At 36.2% G+C, this 18,540-nt stretch overlaps 1 protein-coding gene across 1 annotated transcript in view; it reads left to right on the forward strand.

Moving 5' to 3' along the window:
- Positions 1–14,870, forward strand: part of LOC117123666 (NXPE family member 1-like) — a 24,735-nt gene extending 9,865 nt beyond the window's left edge. Inside the window, exons 2-6 of the mRNA XM_033269665.1 lie at positions 62–209; positions 391–465; positions 9,944–10,524; positions 11,638–11,667; positions 13,423–14,870. Coding sequence (XP_033125556.1) covers positions 159–209; positions 391–465; positions 9,944–10,524; positions 11,638–11,667; positions 13,423–14,221 — 1,536 coding nt within the window. The 5' untranslated portion in view covers positions 62–158 and the 3' untranslated portion in view covers positions 14,222–14,870. The remainder of the gene's footprint in view (positions 1–61; positions 210–390; positions 466–9,943; positions 10,525–11,637; positions 11,668–13,422) is intronic.
- Positions 14,871–18,540: the final 3,670 nt, after the last annotated feature.

Genomic DNA, 18,540 nt, shown 5'->3' on the forward strand with positions numbered 1-18,540 from the left:
ATTATATATAATATGTGTGTGTTTGTCTTCATTCAAATATTTTATTTGATATTTTTTATAGCTTAATTGGAAGAGCAATTCACATCAGATATAGACTATATAGGAATCGGACATCAAACAATATTTGGATTTACAATAGCCAGTCATCTGCTGACATCATGTTGAGGAAGCTTTGTATTTTTCTGTTTTTTATTTTATGCATCGCTTTTGTAAGAAAGAATTTTTGCATTATCTATTAATTTCAAACATGAAAATGATTGTTTTGATACTGACAACGATCATAGCAGTAGCATTTGGTTAAATCCCATTTAAAATCTCATCTATTTTTATTTTAAGAATCTCTACTTACTACTAACATCAATATGTTGGACACTTTTTTAAATATTTCAGCTCATATACAGTTTACTAACGGTGGTATTTGTACATGAGTCAGCCAGACAAACGATTCCAATCCCGAAGGTACAGGTGCAGTATGCCATCAATTGTGTTTTATATTAGATAAATGAGTATCAATTTTAAATACTTCTATCAATGCTTTATTACTCTTATATCTGCATGTAAATTTGTTGTTAACATGGAGTTTTGGGGAGTTTCGTTCACGAACGCGTACGGTTAGTTTTGACGGCATACGCCGGGTACTATCCGCTACACGTGTGGACGACACGCATAGTATCTCGCTCATTTCACGTAAGTGAAAAACGTGTAGGGAAATTTAGGATTTCTAGTAGGATTTTCGAAAATTTTTTCACGTTTTACGTAAGTGTAAAAAAATGTATCATTGAATACGTACGCGAAATTTTTGTGACATTTCAAGACAGCAAATTACGATAGAATGCGTCTTATTTTGGGTATCAAAACGTCGGTGCTTTGACCTTGGTGGTGTCGGGATTGTGTGTAGGCCTAGGCTTACTTGTTGCCAGGTACTTTTATATCCAACACTTCTGGGCAACAAAGTATTTTTCAGCAACAATTTCAAATTTCCAAAGCCTTACATATAATAAAACTTTGAAAAGCATGACGAGAGGACAGAATATAGTACTACTAGTAGGCCTAAGCTAAGGCCCTAGGTCCAGGGTACGCTTGAATTGCGCTGTGATTGAAAAAAAGCACAGAATAGAGTAATACAGTGTTACGTCACGACACCACTTGATACTACTCCGTTGCTTTCGTTGCAAAATGAGTTCAACCGGACGCCATTTCTCTACTGACAATCCATTGATCCCAATTTTTAACGTAATTATTAGGATCTTACTTTTTCTTTGTAAATTTTAATTGATGATGAAATGTGTGTTCGATAACTAATATAATGCGAGCTTTGTGTTTTTAGTACATTTTGATGGTAAAATATTAGATTTTAAATGCCTATTCCAGAAAGCATATGAAGTCATTCAGGCGTAATGAACGGTAACCAACGTCTGTTGACAACAGAAAGCGCCACCTGGTGCCGTGACGACGGGCGAAACCTCTCTAATGATTACTCTGATACGAACAACGGGAGAGTCTTTAGAGGTTGTTAGCAAAAGCAATACTAAACCAAACCATGACCGATCTAAGTTTACAATCGACATTTAATATTGCTTTCGAGTTGTAAATACACATGGAGAAATCCAAACTCCTTGATTTTTGATCGTCACAAAGCCATTAACTTGGTTTTTTGTCATTGAATGAAATCAACTACTGACAATCCCAACCAAGAATAGCAGACCGATCTTGAAATAAAAATAGTGTACTGTCCTTATGTATAAAGCTACTGCTCAAACCTTCTCAATAAGCTAAAAGGAAGAATGTAGGCTTTTTAACAGAACACGGAAGTTTGTAATAACAAACTATTTTTTGAGGCCAGAGGTAATTTTTTTTGGTTCTATTCAGTCGAGCTTAGTGGCTAAGTTCACACACAGCTGCTAACGGGTAGCAGAATCAGGATCCTGCAAACTTTTAGCTGTCGTGCGTTCATACGAGAAAATTCCGATCCGGATACCAAGAAGATATGATGATCAAATCACTAGCCAAGAGGAAACTGGAAATTGGAAACGCGTACGTGTGATTGGTTGATGATAGAAACTTGCTTAACTTGCTAACTGATAGCGCTCGCTAACACCGTTAGCTTATCCGCATCATCCTGGTAACGGTTAGCGCTAACTGATGGGGCGTTCTCACACAGGTGCTGACGGTTAGCTCCAGGGGCCGGATTTATCAAACTAGAAGTCAGCTTAAATTCGTCTTAAGTCCATTTTTTTGTCAAGTCCGATTTATCAATATGGCTTAGCTTTAAAATTGCTTAAAATGAAAAAGTCGATTGTATGTATGCGCCATCCAAGACGACTTTAATATTAAGATTTTGCTAATATGGTTTGATAAATCATCTTAAATATAATATTTGCTTAGGGACATATTATATTTTTTGACTTAAGACATTTGCTAAGTTGAAATTGATAAATCCCGGGCCAGATCCGGATACTAGGGCTCTCGTGTGAACCTGACCCTAGTGAACGTGCCTGGTGCGCTTTGTGCGGGCGTGCATTCATTTGTTCGAATTGGTAGTTAGCGGCGTTTAATTTTGGTAATAATAATAATATGTCGTTCTTGTATAGCGCTTAATGCCTTAACAAAGCCTCTAAGCGCTTCACATTATTACCCCGGTCATTGGATAAAACACATATGGATCACATTGAACACTAAATGAAATTATTAAATTAAATTATATCTCCATAAAATTGCGGCTAGTAATCAGCGCAGTGTTGGAACCTACCAGGTACCCACTTGTACTCCTGGGTGGAGAGAGGCAACCGTATACAAAGTGCCTTGCCCAAGGACACAAGCGACTTGCACAGCGAGAGTTTCGAACCCCCGACCTCAAGTTGGGAGTCCAAGACACAACCGATGCGCCAACCACACTTCTTTAGTCCACCAGAAATACGGATTTTAAGCACCAAAATCGGATATAATTGCAACAAAACATTAAAAAAAAAATAAATATATCTATTTTCAATAATTTTATCTCTACAACATACAAAAAGTTTACCAAAATACATCTACGGGAAAGGTGATTTTTATAGCAAAGAAAATTGAAGTATTTCACTGGGCTGACGGTTTGTGTGCTGTGTCTTGGTTACGAAGCGCTTTAATTTGATTTGCCGCTGACGCTTTTGATTGGTTAACATACCTTCAAAACAGTCTGCGCGTATCCTTTTACGCAACACGTACGTACGCAAGTTCGTACGTACGTCACGTCCCATAATGTAAACTCGGAAGTAAACCTGAAATTGTTAGATAGTGATCTTTTATCAATTGGCCCTATAGGAATAGGGCTATTAACATGTTTTCTTACCTAAAAACACGAATTAACTTTTTATAGCTAATACAATCAAACACATTTATTGGCAAATAGTGTAAAATAATTGCTGACATTTTAAAAAGTATAATAATGACTGATAATTGGTTGATTTGAAATAGGCTTACTATTCTACTCTTCATAAAAAAAATGACGTAAGTTCAGGATTCGATGTCGAATTACAGTATAATGCATTGTCATCTGGTGAAGTATGGATAGAAGGTCACAGGGGACACGTACCCCAACTATTTTAAGGCGGTGGTCCCCTCACTTTTTGTCAGCAAGGAAGTCAAGAATATACCTGGAAATTGTTGAATTGAAATGACCAGATTTTAACGAAAGACCACTGTACAGGCAGAGAACATCTTATTTTAAACAAGATATCCACAAACATCTGAATTAACTATAGAAGCTTTTATTATAATTTGAAAAGTATGAGAAAAAACGTGTAAAGATAAATTGGTTTTCGGCTCATGAAGTAGGTAAAGTTCATAAATCAAAGACAATTATGTTTTATTTTTCTATTGCAGCGATTAATAATAGATCAATGATGATTAATTTTACATCACATATATTAATTAGATCTCTATGGTTGCCGAAAATCGCTAATAAAAGATCATGAGAAATTTGATGATAATGAATTTTACTACTGCATATAAAAGTGTCTTTTCCCATCTAAGTACTATTTTCCTAAGTTTTTTTCACCTCAGTCCCAACCACGTACGGCTGAAGTGGAGCTAAGAAAAATTATGATTATTGCACCTATAGAAGGCCGGAAATTGAACTCTCAGACAACAACTTGAATATATTATTTTTTCCTAATTATTGTTTGTTTTTTGGAATTTTAAAAAGGTCGGGCATTGCTCTTCATCAGGTGGTCATCAATCAGTAGATGCCTCAAAACATTATATGAAGAATGTATTTTTAGGCTGGAATAGTGAAGCATGTATTTTAGAGGGGTTCAAAAGGCTTCCCTATAGTTCACTATTTCAAATTAAAGAGCCATGCTATCAGTGCTTTAGGCTAGTTAATCTTAGGCACCAATTTCAGATCTACTAAGGCTTGAAGGTGTCCAGAGGGTATCCGCCCAGTCCTCTAGCCTTAGTACAGTAGATTTGAAATTGGTGCCTAAGATTATAAAGCCTAAATCACTGATAGTATGGCTCGGTAAATTAAAGTGGTGAGCAACATGAAGCCGTTTTGATGGTCTTAACTATTTTTTTTTGTGGTTGTTAAGCCTGAGTTTACATTCGGTTTTGCCTACAATAATTACTGTTATTACGTTTAGTTCAAAATAGTTTAGTCTGAGTTTACATTCGATCTCGCCTACATAATTGCTGTTTATTACATTTTATGTAATAGTAGCGTGCTGCGCTTTTGTACGACGGTGACGACAAAATTCAAATTCGGCAAACTGGGTTCGGCAAACCGGGTTTCGGCCAACTGGGATTTCATGTTATCAGTGAACTAGATTCGGCAAACTGGTTTTTCGGCAAAGTGGGTTAAATTCGGCAAACTGGTTTTCGACAAACTGGATTTCGGACAACTGGAAGGCTACCTATGGATTTGACCATTTGGCGCACAAAGAGCGTGTTCCCGTCCAGTTAATAGGGGTTAGTCGTAGTGTTGAAAGATATAATTCTCCTCATTTTACAAAAAGCGGTGCCCAAAAGTAGGGTTCTACTGTGTAACATTGGTCGTATATTTTGTATCTTCGATGGCATTTATATGATATTATCTGGAGGTCTTGGGTCGTGGGAAGCTATGGAAAACAATTCTGGTCCTAAGGAGTAAAAAAGGTTACCGACCGTCGGATTAATTAATTTCACACTCTCTTTTGTCTTGTTTTACTGTGTGTGTTGTGGGCGCTAAGGATCAAATTCGGCTAGATGAATCACCCTCATTAAAGATTGTTGAAATAAAATAAATAATTTTTTCGAGTCTAGGTCTATGTGATTTGAGCTATACAATGTATCTGATGTTTATAATTTTAAATAATAATAATAAAATAAAAATTAACAATGACATTAATATTTTTACCAAGTGACATTTTTTTTTTAGGTGTGAAGATGCATTTCATTTCACCTAGAAGCTGAATAGGCCTATGTATATTATTTGTAAACTACAATGATAATTTAACCAAAAATGTTTTTAGCACAAAATATTTTACTACCATTAAGAATTTATTAATATTGGGGCTTATTTGTATTTGTCCTATATATAGTAACTATATACACTACTTCGACGATAAATAAACTAGTAGTTCTACATCAGTAGGCCTATGCATTTATAATTCTATTCTACTCTTAAACGCTCACTGATGAGACATTCAAAATAGTCCTAGGCCTACATTATTAAGATTTTCTATATACGTTCATGCTTGGGTTGGCCGAGAAAACGTTGCAATGCGGGAAGGTGTGCGTGACTGAACCGGGAAGCAAGAGAGGGATGCCTAGGCTAGGGACTAAAAAATAAAATGTTATACAATGTCTTAGGCCTAGACTTTACATTAACATTTGTCTCGGTCATACATGGAACTGCTCTGGCATGATTCCAGTTATTGTCCAATATTTATAACTCTGTAATTCCTGCAAACCGGGAGTAATGCTCCTTTGATTCGCCCGCAAAATATCGCGATGCTCGCACCCGGGTCCCACTCTTCCGGCAACAAACAGATATGACATACGTTGACGTCTAACTGTTGACCAATCATATTAAAGAAAATTTTGAAAACCGCAGTACGAATCGTGTAAAATAGTGCTAAACTTTTGGTTATAAAAAACACCTTTATATAAGTCCTATTCTGGTAATTTGTGGTAAACTTTTGGTAATTGTTTTACTTATAATTAAGTTTATATTTAGATCATAAAACGTTTTGTTGCAATTTTGTCTAATCAAATCCGTATTTCTGGCGTACTACTTCCTCAATTGTTGTTACAGGTTGTAATCTTCTTTTTTTTTTTTAAATAAAAACTTACCCACCCACCCTTCCCATAGTTATTTATGTGTCAGATAGGCAGTTTTTGGTCGCCAACCTTGCATTATGTCACCCCTGTTCCAATTTTGGGGTTATGCGCAGTGTTACATCTTTTCGTAGCACTGCCCATCCGGCCACTCTTGTGTTCCCGTTATCGCCAAACAATTACTTTCATCATTAATTTGGAACGTGGACACAAAACATAATACAATTGAAGAGGTGTGGCTGAATCGGTTTCCTTCTTAGTAATAAAAAAACCCAAATATTTTGGATATGTAGTAGAGTAAAATCAACTCCAAAGATATCCCATACTAGTGTCACCCTTCACTTTGCAGTACACTGATAGATGGGTTTCCCCTCGTTTTAAAATTCTGGATCTGCTTCTGGGGTAACCATCACATTAAATTTAGAATGAAATTGTTTTTTTTAGGTCAATGCTCGGTGTACAAATCTCATTTGTTAGTCCTACAAATGGATTCAGTATCATTCTGTTATCAAAATCTTTCACTTTCTGTCTATTAAGTCATGTGTTATTTGCAGCCTCGTTGTTCTATAAAGGCATTCATCTGTGTATATTTTCCCTCTCGTTTCCATTTCTCTCCAGTATTCACGTCACTACCTATACCATTCTGATCACTGCCTCGTAACAACCACTTAATCATTATTATTGTTGTGAATAGTTTCCAGTAAAGCCACTACAAACGCATACCCAGTTGCGTAGAATGTGTTTAAGTATCTGTTATTATATAACAATATAATTCAGATGAAATTCAGTTGATTCGTTGCCGTTGAGTGCAAACGTGCATCTGTAGGCTGTTGTTTTATTGTGCATACCAGCGTACATTCAAAGGCTTGCAGTCAGATAGCCCGCCAAACGAAACCGAATCTCCAATCCTAGAGCCTAAATGTTGGAAATTACAAGTGACGTTCTGTATTGAATGCTTGATGTTTTATTGTTGCTTCTAAGAACTCATTAGGATTTAGGAAGCGTATTTATGTTTGATATACATTTTTGATATGCCAAAGCTGACGAAATTGCGGCTGGTCTGGATCGTACCGTTATGGTGTTCGCACTTTTCTTTTACATTCTGTATTGTGTTCCGTGAGTACAAGTACAATGCCTCTATCATAATTTGGATAACAATATGGATGTTGATGCCTACCGTATTAATTCCAGACGCGCGATTTCGTGCGATCAGTGTGAAAACTGGACCCACGCTAAGTGCGAGTATATACCAAGATGGAAGTATTATGAGCTTGTCAATTCTGGTGATGATTTTCCATTTCAATGCCGTAAATGTGCATTAAATCATTTACCCTTTAATGAGGTGGACTCCAAAACACATCCGTCTAATAGCAATACAGAAAAGACTGGGTCTACGGACTCTCATGAATTCCTACTTAACGTATTTCTAAGCAGTAAATAAATGACTAGGACTCCCTCTTTGACATATAAAATACAAACACAGCTCACAATGTTGTAACGCAACTCTCAAATAAACTTTTATTTTGTATAATCGAATCGATTCAAGATGCAGGGATTGAGATCCCAGGGTACTTGCTTATAAGAAAAGATCGTAAGAGATCAGGTGGCGGGGTGTGTATATATATATAAGAGGAAATTGCACTTAACTAACGGCAAGACCTTACCTGTGATGGCTTAGAATCAATATGGGCAGATGTACTTCTACCAAGTACCCGTCGTATTCTGATCGGAATATGCTATATATGACCTCCCAAACAATATGATTTTTAGAAGTTGTTAGAACAGGTTTGTAATGACAGTAATGCTATTGAATAACAGGAATGTATAATTTTAGGAGATTTTAATACCAATGTTCTAAATAAAAAGAATACTCTTTTAAATGATTTTGTCACTTCCAAAGTGTATTTGATCTTAAGCAATTGATTGTGAATCCAACTAGAATCTGTGCTACTAGTACTATCGATTAGTGTTTTTCGTCTGAGCAAGATAAAACCAGTCAGTCAGGGGTAATAAATATTGGTATAAGTGACCACATGTTAATTTACTGTACCAGAAAGATAACAAAAAAAACTTTCAATAAACATAACATAGTTAGGATTCGAACATACTGTAAAGACCTGTTCTTAATGAAATAGACTGGTCGGATGTGTTCGACTGTAACAATGTCACTGATGCATGGACGATTTTTAAAACTAAATTTTCAAAGTGTTGTATAAAATTGCCCCAGTTAAAAAAAAAACTGTACCATGAAATTTCAAATTTAATTAGGCAAAGAGATTAGTAAATTCAAGAAAATTATGAATCCTGCACATTATGATCAATTCATATATTTTAGAAATCAGGTTAAGTATAAGAAAGGTAGAGCCAAATCGCAGTAAAAGAAAATAAAAAAAATCACAAAAAACCCTCTGGAAAATTATAAAGGAAGTCAGGACGTTAAAACAACTTAAAGCTAAACCTAACAATAATGGACTTGTTATTAACGATGTAGTATGCTTTGATAAATCGAAAGTTTCTGATCAGTTTAATGATTTTTTTACCTCAATTGCATCCTCTCTGGTATCTAAATTACCTGCTGCTACGGGTCAGTTTGGGCTACCCCACTGATAAAAGAATTCTAGAGAAAATTATTAAGAGGTTATTAAGATTCTACATGGTCTAAGCAATAATAAGGCAACTGGCTTAGATAACATTCCAGCTAGATTTATTAAGGATGCTTCTCCTGTAATATCAACAGCCCTAGCTCATATAATTAACATGTCAATTACCTCTGGTGATTACCCTGATGATTTAAAAATGGCGAAAGTTGTTGCATTATTATAAGAGCCGATGCTACTAATTACAGACTCATATCAATTTTGAATATTGTATCGAAGGTTCTTGAGAGGATTGTCTTCAACCAGTTACTTGAACGAACTAACTAAAATTAAATCATTATGTATGAAATCATACATTGCACCAGATTACATGAGACAACATGTCGTAAAAGTTCGTGATCACCATAGTTATAACACTAGGGCTAGCAACTTATGTGTAATCCCTCGTTTGAATAACTGTGGTCTTAGTTCCTTTTTATACACTGGTATAAGTAATTGAAACAGGCTATATTCAAATGTTAAGCAATGTCATTCGTTAAGCAGTTTAAAAAGTATGTGAGAAAACTTTTATTCAATTGGCTTGTTTTAGATGAGTAAATAATTTAATATCTCTTTAAATTTTTATATCTATTATATATGCTAACTTTTTAAGGACCACATTGGAAATAAGTGCCTTGTGCGCTTTTATGTGCTTCATCCTAGTAATGTTTTACACTTTTCTTTTATATTATTTTACTGAATAAATTCAATCAAATCAATCATACATGTGCTTCTACTGCCTGGAAATTGCTAGTGTGCGCCACTTAGGATGGCAACAAAAGCTTTCCTGCCTCAACTCTACCCCTCTTGTCTAGAGCACAAGATGATATACCATTTCGTATATCACTTTGGAGTATTTTTTTCTTCATCCACATGGATGCTTTTATTTTTCTCATTGTTTATTCTGAATTCATTCCTGGTGTACGAGATTACATATATAAATGTTATATTTTTTTGTGTATTTATTGTTATTATTGTTGTTATAACTATCATTATTTTTTTTTTTTTTAAAGTTTGGAACTGTTGGAATGATAAGTGCTAAAGAAACAACGTTTTTTCTAAAAAATGCCCAGCAGCCTGTCATAGTTGGCGACTATTTTAGTGTAATTATCGAAGCCCGTAGTAGCATGGGCCAACATAGTAAAAGAGGAGGCGATTTCTGGTTTGGAGCAATTAGAAGTCGCAAAGGTAATGCGGCAGGAAAGATAATCGACTTCAAGAATGGAACTTACGAAGTAATATTTTTTGCTGGATGGACTGGTAAAGCCACAATTGAAATTATATTGGTACATCCATCAGAAACTACTAATTTTATTGAAGAAAAACTTTGGCCCATGAAAGATAGAATAATCTGGAGTGGAACATTTTCTGCTAATAAACAATATGAGACTAAAACATGTAGATTTGGAAAGCAGTCCGAGCATCTTAATCAATGCGTGCATAGCTATCCATTAGCGTTGGGACAAACTGTGTTTCTTTGTGACAAACCAAAAAGGCTGTCATGTAACACACTAATTTCACTCAAATCCGTTGCTAATCATGTCGAAAAAAAATTTTCGGAGTTGTTATCTAAAAATAATGCTCTCTTTAACAAGTAAGTATATGCTGCAACTAGTCATTTTGTTATTGTTGATAATATATCTTCCTATATAAATGTTATAAATGTTAAATATTTGATTCTTCATTCATTAAATTTATATATATATATATATATATATTTATATATATACACAAATATATATAAGAGGCGTGGCGGAGACGAAATTAGGAGGTATTAGTTTTCGTAGCCGGAGGAGGTAGGGGTTGTGAGGCGTTACACCCCGGTTATGTCATTTAGTCACTAGACAGTCCCTATCACTACAGAACAGGGGCAGTTGCATGTGTTTCCAGGCATGTGAAGGAGTTCCCACGATGTATATCTCTTAGCTAAATGATTCATGGCACTCTACTGTGTACTGATTATTTGACTGCTGATAGTCTTTTTACACCCCACCCCACCCTCTCCCCTCCAGCAAAAAGGATCCGCTATTGTAAAGCTTAGCCTAAGCCTGTTTATCAAATAAAGAAAGTAAAAACAATAGAAACTATGCTGTATTTTAAAATAGTCCAACTGCCCACATCTCCCAAACCCTGGCCTAAGCTAGTATTCGTTGTGCACGTAGGTTTACCTTATAGCCATTGCCCATGGCCTAAGTAGGCCCTGGCCTTACCAGGCTTCTGGCCTAGCTCAGGCCCCTGGCTTAACCTGGCCCCTAGCCTACCTAGGCTCCTTGCTTTAATTCATAATCTGAATGCCAATACGCCAATATTCAAATCTAACTGATTAATTTTATAATGAATTATATACAACAGAAATTCATTGCTTACCGATTAGGCCACCGTACTGCACTGGAGGTCCTATCTTAATCATGCCTCAGTAGGCCTACATTAAGTATTTGAATTTATAACGTTATCAACGTCTCATACTTTTAGCACTTACTAATACCCTGCAGCATATCTTCACAATGATTAACACAGGTAACAGGATTTCTTGCGGTACGCGTACCTTCTTATTTTGTCTAATTGAGGGCGCCATTCTAATAACCTTTCTATGAAGTGCCAACTAGGTGACTTATATTTTAAAGTCTACGTAATAATACTAAATGTCGCTGTTTTCGCTATTCTGTAGATACAGGAAAAACTTAAAATATATTTTGATTTTTTTTAGGGTATACCCCTCCACTACGCCCCTGAGACTGTCTCTTATACACATCTTTGAACATTGTGTTGAATAACTAAAATTAAATCATTATGTATGAAATCATACATTGCACCAGATTACATGAGACAACATGTCGTAAAAGTTCGTGATCACCATAGTTATAACACTAGGGCTAGCAACTTATGTGTAATCCCTCGTGTGAATAACTGTGGTCTTAGTTCCTTTTTATACACTGGTATAAGTAATTGAAACAGGCTATATTCAAATGTTAAGCAATGTCATTCGTTAAGCAGTTTAAAAAGTATGTGAGAAAACTTTTATTCAATAGGCTTGTTTTAGATGAGTAAATAATTTAATCTCTTTAAATTTTTATATCTATTATATATGCTAACTTTTTAAGGACCACATTGGAAATAAGTGCCTTGTGCGCTTTTATGTGCTTCATCCTAGTAATTTTTTATACTTTGCTTGTATATTCTTTTACTGAATAAATTTAATCAATCAATCATTCTCATTTTACTTTTTGGTTTTTCTGTTTACTAAAATATATATATATATATATATATATATATACGTTTATTATTATAACAAGAGTTATTCAATTGCGGCGAGTTGTGCTCATTTGAGTAAATTATCAAACGTTGAGTAATTTAACCTCATTCATTCAATATTTTTGTTGTCATTGTATAACATTAGAAATACAGTGAAATTGAGTAATTTCTAAATTAGAACATCTCAGAAAGTAAGAAATCTTTGACAACAGACTGACTATGACATCTCCACCTGCCAGTCTGTTAATTATTACCTTAGAGATATATCACACATCTACAAATATATCGATGAATCTACTAGTCACCATATAATCAGGTATCTTGTCATCTCACGACTTAATTATGTTAACTCACTTTCGTAGTAATTGTTATTGTCGTGATGGAATACACAATAACTGGATTTGCGTCAGGAGAAACATGTATAGGTGTAATTTTGCCGTACCTGACGTGGCAATGTACTGAATGCTGAGTACGTTTGAAAACAATTGCGAAAAAAAATCGCAAGTTGTTCCCGGGTGGGACTCGAACCCACGATCTTCAGATCAATAGCCTAGCATTATACCTCTAGACAACCAAGCTTGCGCCTGATGGCCAGGGTTAAAATTCGAGTCCAAGCAGCGGTTACTGCAGTGTTGATAGTAATTGTTATTGTCGTGATGGAATAGACAGTAACTGGATTTGCGTCAGGAGAAACATGCATAGTTGTAATTTTGCCCTACCTGACGTGGCAATGTACTGAATACTTAATACGTTTGAAAACAATTGCGATAAAAATCGCAAGTTGTTCGGGTGGGACTCGAACCCATGATCTCCAGACCACTAGCTTGGCATCATACCTCTAAAACACCGAGCTTGCGCCTGATGGACAGGGTTGAACTCACTTTATTACAGTTTAAGCCAAAGATATCCGATGTCTACACTTACTTCAGAGCAGAGCAGAGTTCATTTATAATATTTCTCGATTTCTAAACTGTATTTAAGTGTCATGAATATCATGCTTTATAATATTTAAGCTTATACATATTATTATATTCCTACATGTATGTATGTATAAAATAAGTAGACAAAAAGGAAATAACATTCTTTAGAATTTCACTATTTTAAAGTATAATTTTTTTAATATAGAAAAGAAAGAAAACAATGTGTCCAATTGTAAGCAAGTTCCATTGTAACCTTAAAGAGAGAAGCAGGTGCTACCGAAAATATGTTTTCTTCTTTAAATAAAATGTATGCTTTAAAGTAGTATTATTGTCTATTTTTTAACAGGGTCGCCTTCAGATGTTGCGAATGAACTGATGTTACCTGATTGCAAAGCAGATTTACCAACTCCACCCAGTGATGGGTTTTGGATAAAAAGCATTTGGACTTCCCTACAATGTAAATCAAAGCAATGGTCGAAGGAAGAGATTAAGCAGTGCCTGAAGGGAAAGCATGTCTACTTCATGGGGGATTCGACGACAAGACAGTGGAATGCAGGCCTATTAGCACTTCTCGGCCTCAGTAGTAGTAGTTTTACCAAAAGTCCTAATGCAAAATTAACATATCACAATAGTGATGTACTTAATTTGACTTATTATTTCTATCCATATACAATAAGTAGTAAAAGCTGTCCTTATCGCATTGGAAGATGGGAGTATGAAGTCATGGACAACCTCAGTTCCAGCACTTGTAATTACATAATTGTTACTAGTCCTTGGGCTGATTACAGTCAATGGGTGAAGGAAAATTACATTGAAAGACTATATCTCTTACGGGACACAATTTTGAGATTAAGGGAGCGTTGTCCTAATACAATGTTTGTCGTCAAAACTCCAAAACCTCGAAATCACAACACTGTCACTTCGCTTCTATATGCTGGTGACAGATTGCTTTATGATATCCGAGAGTTTTTCTTGAAGATATTTTCCGGTTTAGGCATACATATTATCGACGTATGGGATATGAATTTAGCATATCCACTTCCTAATAACGTACACATGCCGATGGAAGTCATTTATCAAGAACTGCAGATGTTTTTATCCCACGTTTGTAAATCTTAATAATATGCGATCATGAGTAAGAGAAATTTATGTTATGTTTTAAAATGTATACGTCGATATATTTTCATTTGTTTTAACTTTAGTGTAGCTATAAATTAGACACAAGCACTGCACAACTCTTCGAGATACGAAGATGATTTATTTATTAGGGGTTATTAGGTAGGCCTAAACTCATTGTAGACACTTGTTAAATAGCTTAAAATGTATCGTAACCTATGGAAAGCCAAATCCGCCAAAAATACATTAGCCAACCCATACAAGCTAAACCCAAACCATCCAATACAAAATCAAACGTAAGTTGAACAAACCATTCAAAGGAAAACCATCTCATCTAACCAAAACCAAAGCATTCATTCAAAAACGAATTCATCTATTATAAAGCAAAAATATTCATCCCAAATCCAAATGTATGTTGTCCAAATCATTTAATTCAAAAACAAGTCACGCAATGAAACACTAAATCATCCAAGCAGAAAGAAAATCATCTAATCAAAAGCTAAACCACTCAGTTTAAAATCAAAACATTTATGCATAATCGAACAAACGTTTTTTAAGCAATCTAATAAAATGTCAATGAATACTTTAGTGTTCGAACATGGATTAAAATGATCCACTGTAGTGATAAATAAACCACAGCGAAGTAAACTGATCCAATGTGTTGTGAAGTCGTTTGACAAGTTGTGAAATCATTCGTTGTAAAGTGAAGCCATTCGGTCTAATATTTCGTTTCGTTTTTGTATGGTAACAGTTTACTTGATTCTAATCATCATGGGTTTGTAAAACATAAATCCTGTGTAACTCAGTTGAACCTATATATATATATATCACCTAATGAAATACAGTTCAGTACTACGATAGCCATGGTAACTACTTGATGTTACCATGGCTGACTGCCGCAACCTGACTACCGCCACCTAGCGGTTCATTCTATTATCCAACAATTAAATAAAACGATACGTTTGGCCGTAACATACCAGCCCTCTAATAGTGAATCTGGCAAAATGAACTATTACTCTCTTTCATATTAACACTGTAGGCCAAACTTTAAATTTTATAACACAAAAATTCAAAAAATAAATACCACCGAAGTGAGCTATTTAAATGCTACTTTCTATCAGCACAGAATTTCTTAGGATATTAATCTTTAAATAGTATAGTTAACTTTACACATTTATACTTCAAAAGCTCGATAAGCTTCAGTATCATTCAAGTATAACTATAGTTAATACCTTTCACAATCTAAAACACATACATTAATGTCATAAAACGAAACGTATTTATCATTTGCATAAATACTAATAAGCAACTCAACTATCTTAGCCAATTAAATGAGCAACCTATAGGTTAATTCACATTAGAATTGTTGCTGTTCTGAACAAGTAGACATAACTTGGCTACTGGTCGGTTTAAGATAGAAGCTTTTGTCTTCAACTCCAGATTTCTTACTAGACCTCCTTTGTCTTTGTGAACTGCAGTGATTCTGCCAAATGCCAATGAGTTCCTTGGTGTAGAATCCATGATTAGTACAATGTCTCCCACAGCTAGGTTCCGTCTTGACTTAAGCCACTTCTGCCTCTTCTGATGATGCGGAAGATATTCCCGTACCCACCTCTTCCAAAAAATATTAGCTAAGTATTGAACCTGTCGCCATCGTTTTGTGTGGAAATTATCACCCTTGTCGAAAAGACCAGGAGGGAGGCTTTCTCCTGACCTCAAAAGCAGCAAATGGTTTGGTGTCAATACCTCTAGGTCGTTTGGTGTATTTGGGCATTCTGTTAATGGTCGTCCATTCATAATTGCCTCTACCTCCTCGTCTGGCAATAAACCTACAAATCGGATTAATGCAGGAATTTGTTTCGAGTGAGTGAGCTAGCTCCAAATGAACTGCTCTACTGGTCATGCAGATAAATATAACGCTGTACCTTTTAATAAGGCTTCTAGGTCGTTTCACTTCGAAAGGGCGAAAATAATCCATTCCAACATTACTGAATGGAGGCTCTTCTGCACACAGTCGTTCAGATGGCAGATTGGCCATCTTCTGTTCCACCACTGGTGCCTGATATCTCCTACAGGTGACACACCCCGAGGTAATACTCTTGATGAGTGCAGGTGCTCCGATAATCCAATAGCTAAGACGGAGCTTTGCCAGGATTGATGGACATCTTTAAGAATTAGACGTGAAATGAGTGACGACTTCGGTAGAAGCCGACCACCAACACGAAGCACCTCATCTACTAAAATAGGGTCAAGCTTCCTTAATGTTGACGATTTCTTCATTTCGTGTGAGCCATTTGCCTGATTTCTACAGACCTTTAACTCCTCTTCCCAGTGTTGTCTTTGCACGTACTGAACTAAGGCCCTTTCTGCTCTCCAAAGATCATCAGCAGTTAGCTGCTTTAACTTATATCTTCTTCTGACCTTAGCCAAACGCTCTTGTTCTACTTCAAACATATGAGAATGTACTACTGGCTCTGACTCTTGACTTTCTAACTTTGTTATCAACGTTTTACGTGCTTCCACAGGTGATTTTAAATTCTTGATTCCATTTAACAACCACGCAATGGCTTTCTTGAGCCTATACCAATCAGAATAATACTCTAGTGCTTTGTCAATCAAGCTTTCATATTTCTCAACTGTAGAGATGACATTGACACTGCACTTTGCCTCAGGGTCATCTTCTGCCAAGGTGCCTGGGTTATCCATTTGCTGAAGCCATTCTGACTCTGGTCGGGATAAGAAAGAAGGTCCTTCGAACCAAAGTTTGCATTGAAGGAACTTCTTCACAGGTAAACCACGTGAAGAACAATCTGTTGGGTTTTCTTTATTGTTCACATATTTCCACTGCTTCAAACTTAAACCATCTCTGATAACAGCTATGCGGTTTGCCACAAAGGTCTGGAATCTTGAAGTATCATTTCTTAAATACTTTAGTACCGTCATGCTGTCTGTCCAATAACAGATGTCATCTAGCTTGTAATCCAGCTCCTTCACTATCATTTTACCAAGTTTTACGGCAATTGTCGCAGCAGTCAATTCCATTCTCTGAATTGTCATTTTCTTTAATGGGGCCACTCTAGCCTTGCCCATTACGGTGAACAGCTAATATGTTCTTCTTTATTAACAAAACGTACATATGCGGCAACACCGTATCCCGAATCACTCGCATCAGCAAAAATATGAAGCTGGCAGTTGTCAACATCGCCGAACCCTGGTGGCTTATAACATCTATCGATTTTGATGTTATCAAGTGCCTCTACTTCATCTAGCCACTGATTCCAAAGTCTCTGTTCTTCTCCCTGAATTTCCTCATCCCAGCCGACATTACGTCGACAAAGGCTTTGCAAAAGCACCTTTGCTCTTAATACAAACAGTGCAGCTATGCCAATGGGGTCATAAAACGAACTAGAAATGGATAATGTTCCACGCCTTGTTGCAGGTCGTCTCTGTACGTTGATCTTAAACCCAAGCTTATCTTCTTTCACCAACCAGTACACACCCAAGGCTCTTTCACTTGGAATTTCCTGTCTTTCTAACTGCAACTCTTGGACATCCTTTGCCGTTTCTGATACTGGTATTGACTGCGAACACCTCATAGTTATTGGATACCCACTTTGTAAGTCGGAATCCACCCTCTCTGCACAATGATGTGGTACTCTCAACCAGATAAGATGCTTTTTCTACTGTTGGTGCAGAAACAAGACAGTCGTCCACATAAAATGAATTTCTAATCACCTTGGCCCTGTGTTATGACCTTTATCATCTGCTGTCCTTTTCAGGGCAAAACTAGCACAGCTTGGTGACGAAACTGCCCCAAAGGGATGTACTAACATTCGGTTTTCCACTGGTTTCTGTGAGATGTTACCATCAGGCCACCATGAAAATCTTAGGCAATCACAATCTTCCTTGGAGATTCTTACTTGTGAGAACCTCGATTCAATATCTCCCATTATTGCAATTTCTTCCTCACGAAATCGCAGTACTCCAAACAGATTGTTATTCAAGTCTGGACCTTGCAGAAGAACTTGGTTTAGTGATCTTTTTTTAGGTTTACGTGGGTGGTATACAGCATGGTGAGGAACATACCACACTCTTCCATCACCTCTCTGCAAGTCCTTCTGTGGAACTCTTTCAGCATAGCCATTATTCAGTATCTTGGACATGAAAATGTTGTAGTCTTGAGCAAACTTTACATTGCTCTGGAGTTTCCGCCTTAGACTATTAAGACGTTTCAAAGCCATCTCTTTGTTATCAGGCAACTTTACCTTACTGTCTTTGAAAGGTAATCCAATAGAATAATGGCCGTTCTTTTGAGTTATAGA

Source organism: Anneissia japonica, unplaced genomic scaffold, assembly GCF_011630105.1.
Source record: "Anneissia japonica isolate Jap-2015-1 unplaced genomic scaffold, ASM1163010v1 scaffold287714_len2871179_cov188, whole genome shotgun sequence".
NCBI lineage: Eukaryota > Metazoa > Echinodermata > Crinoidea > Comatulida > Comatulidae > Anneissia > Anneissia japonica.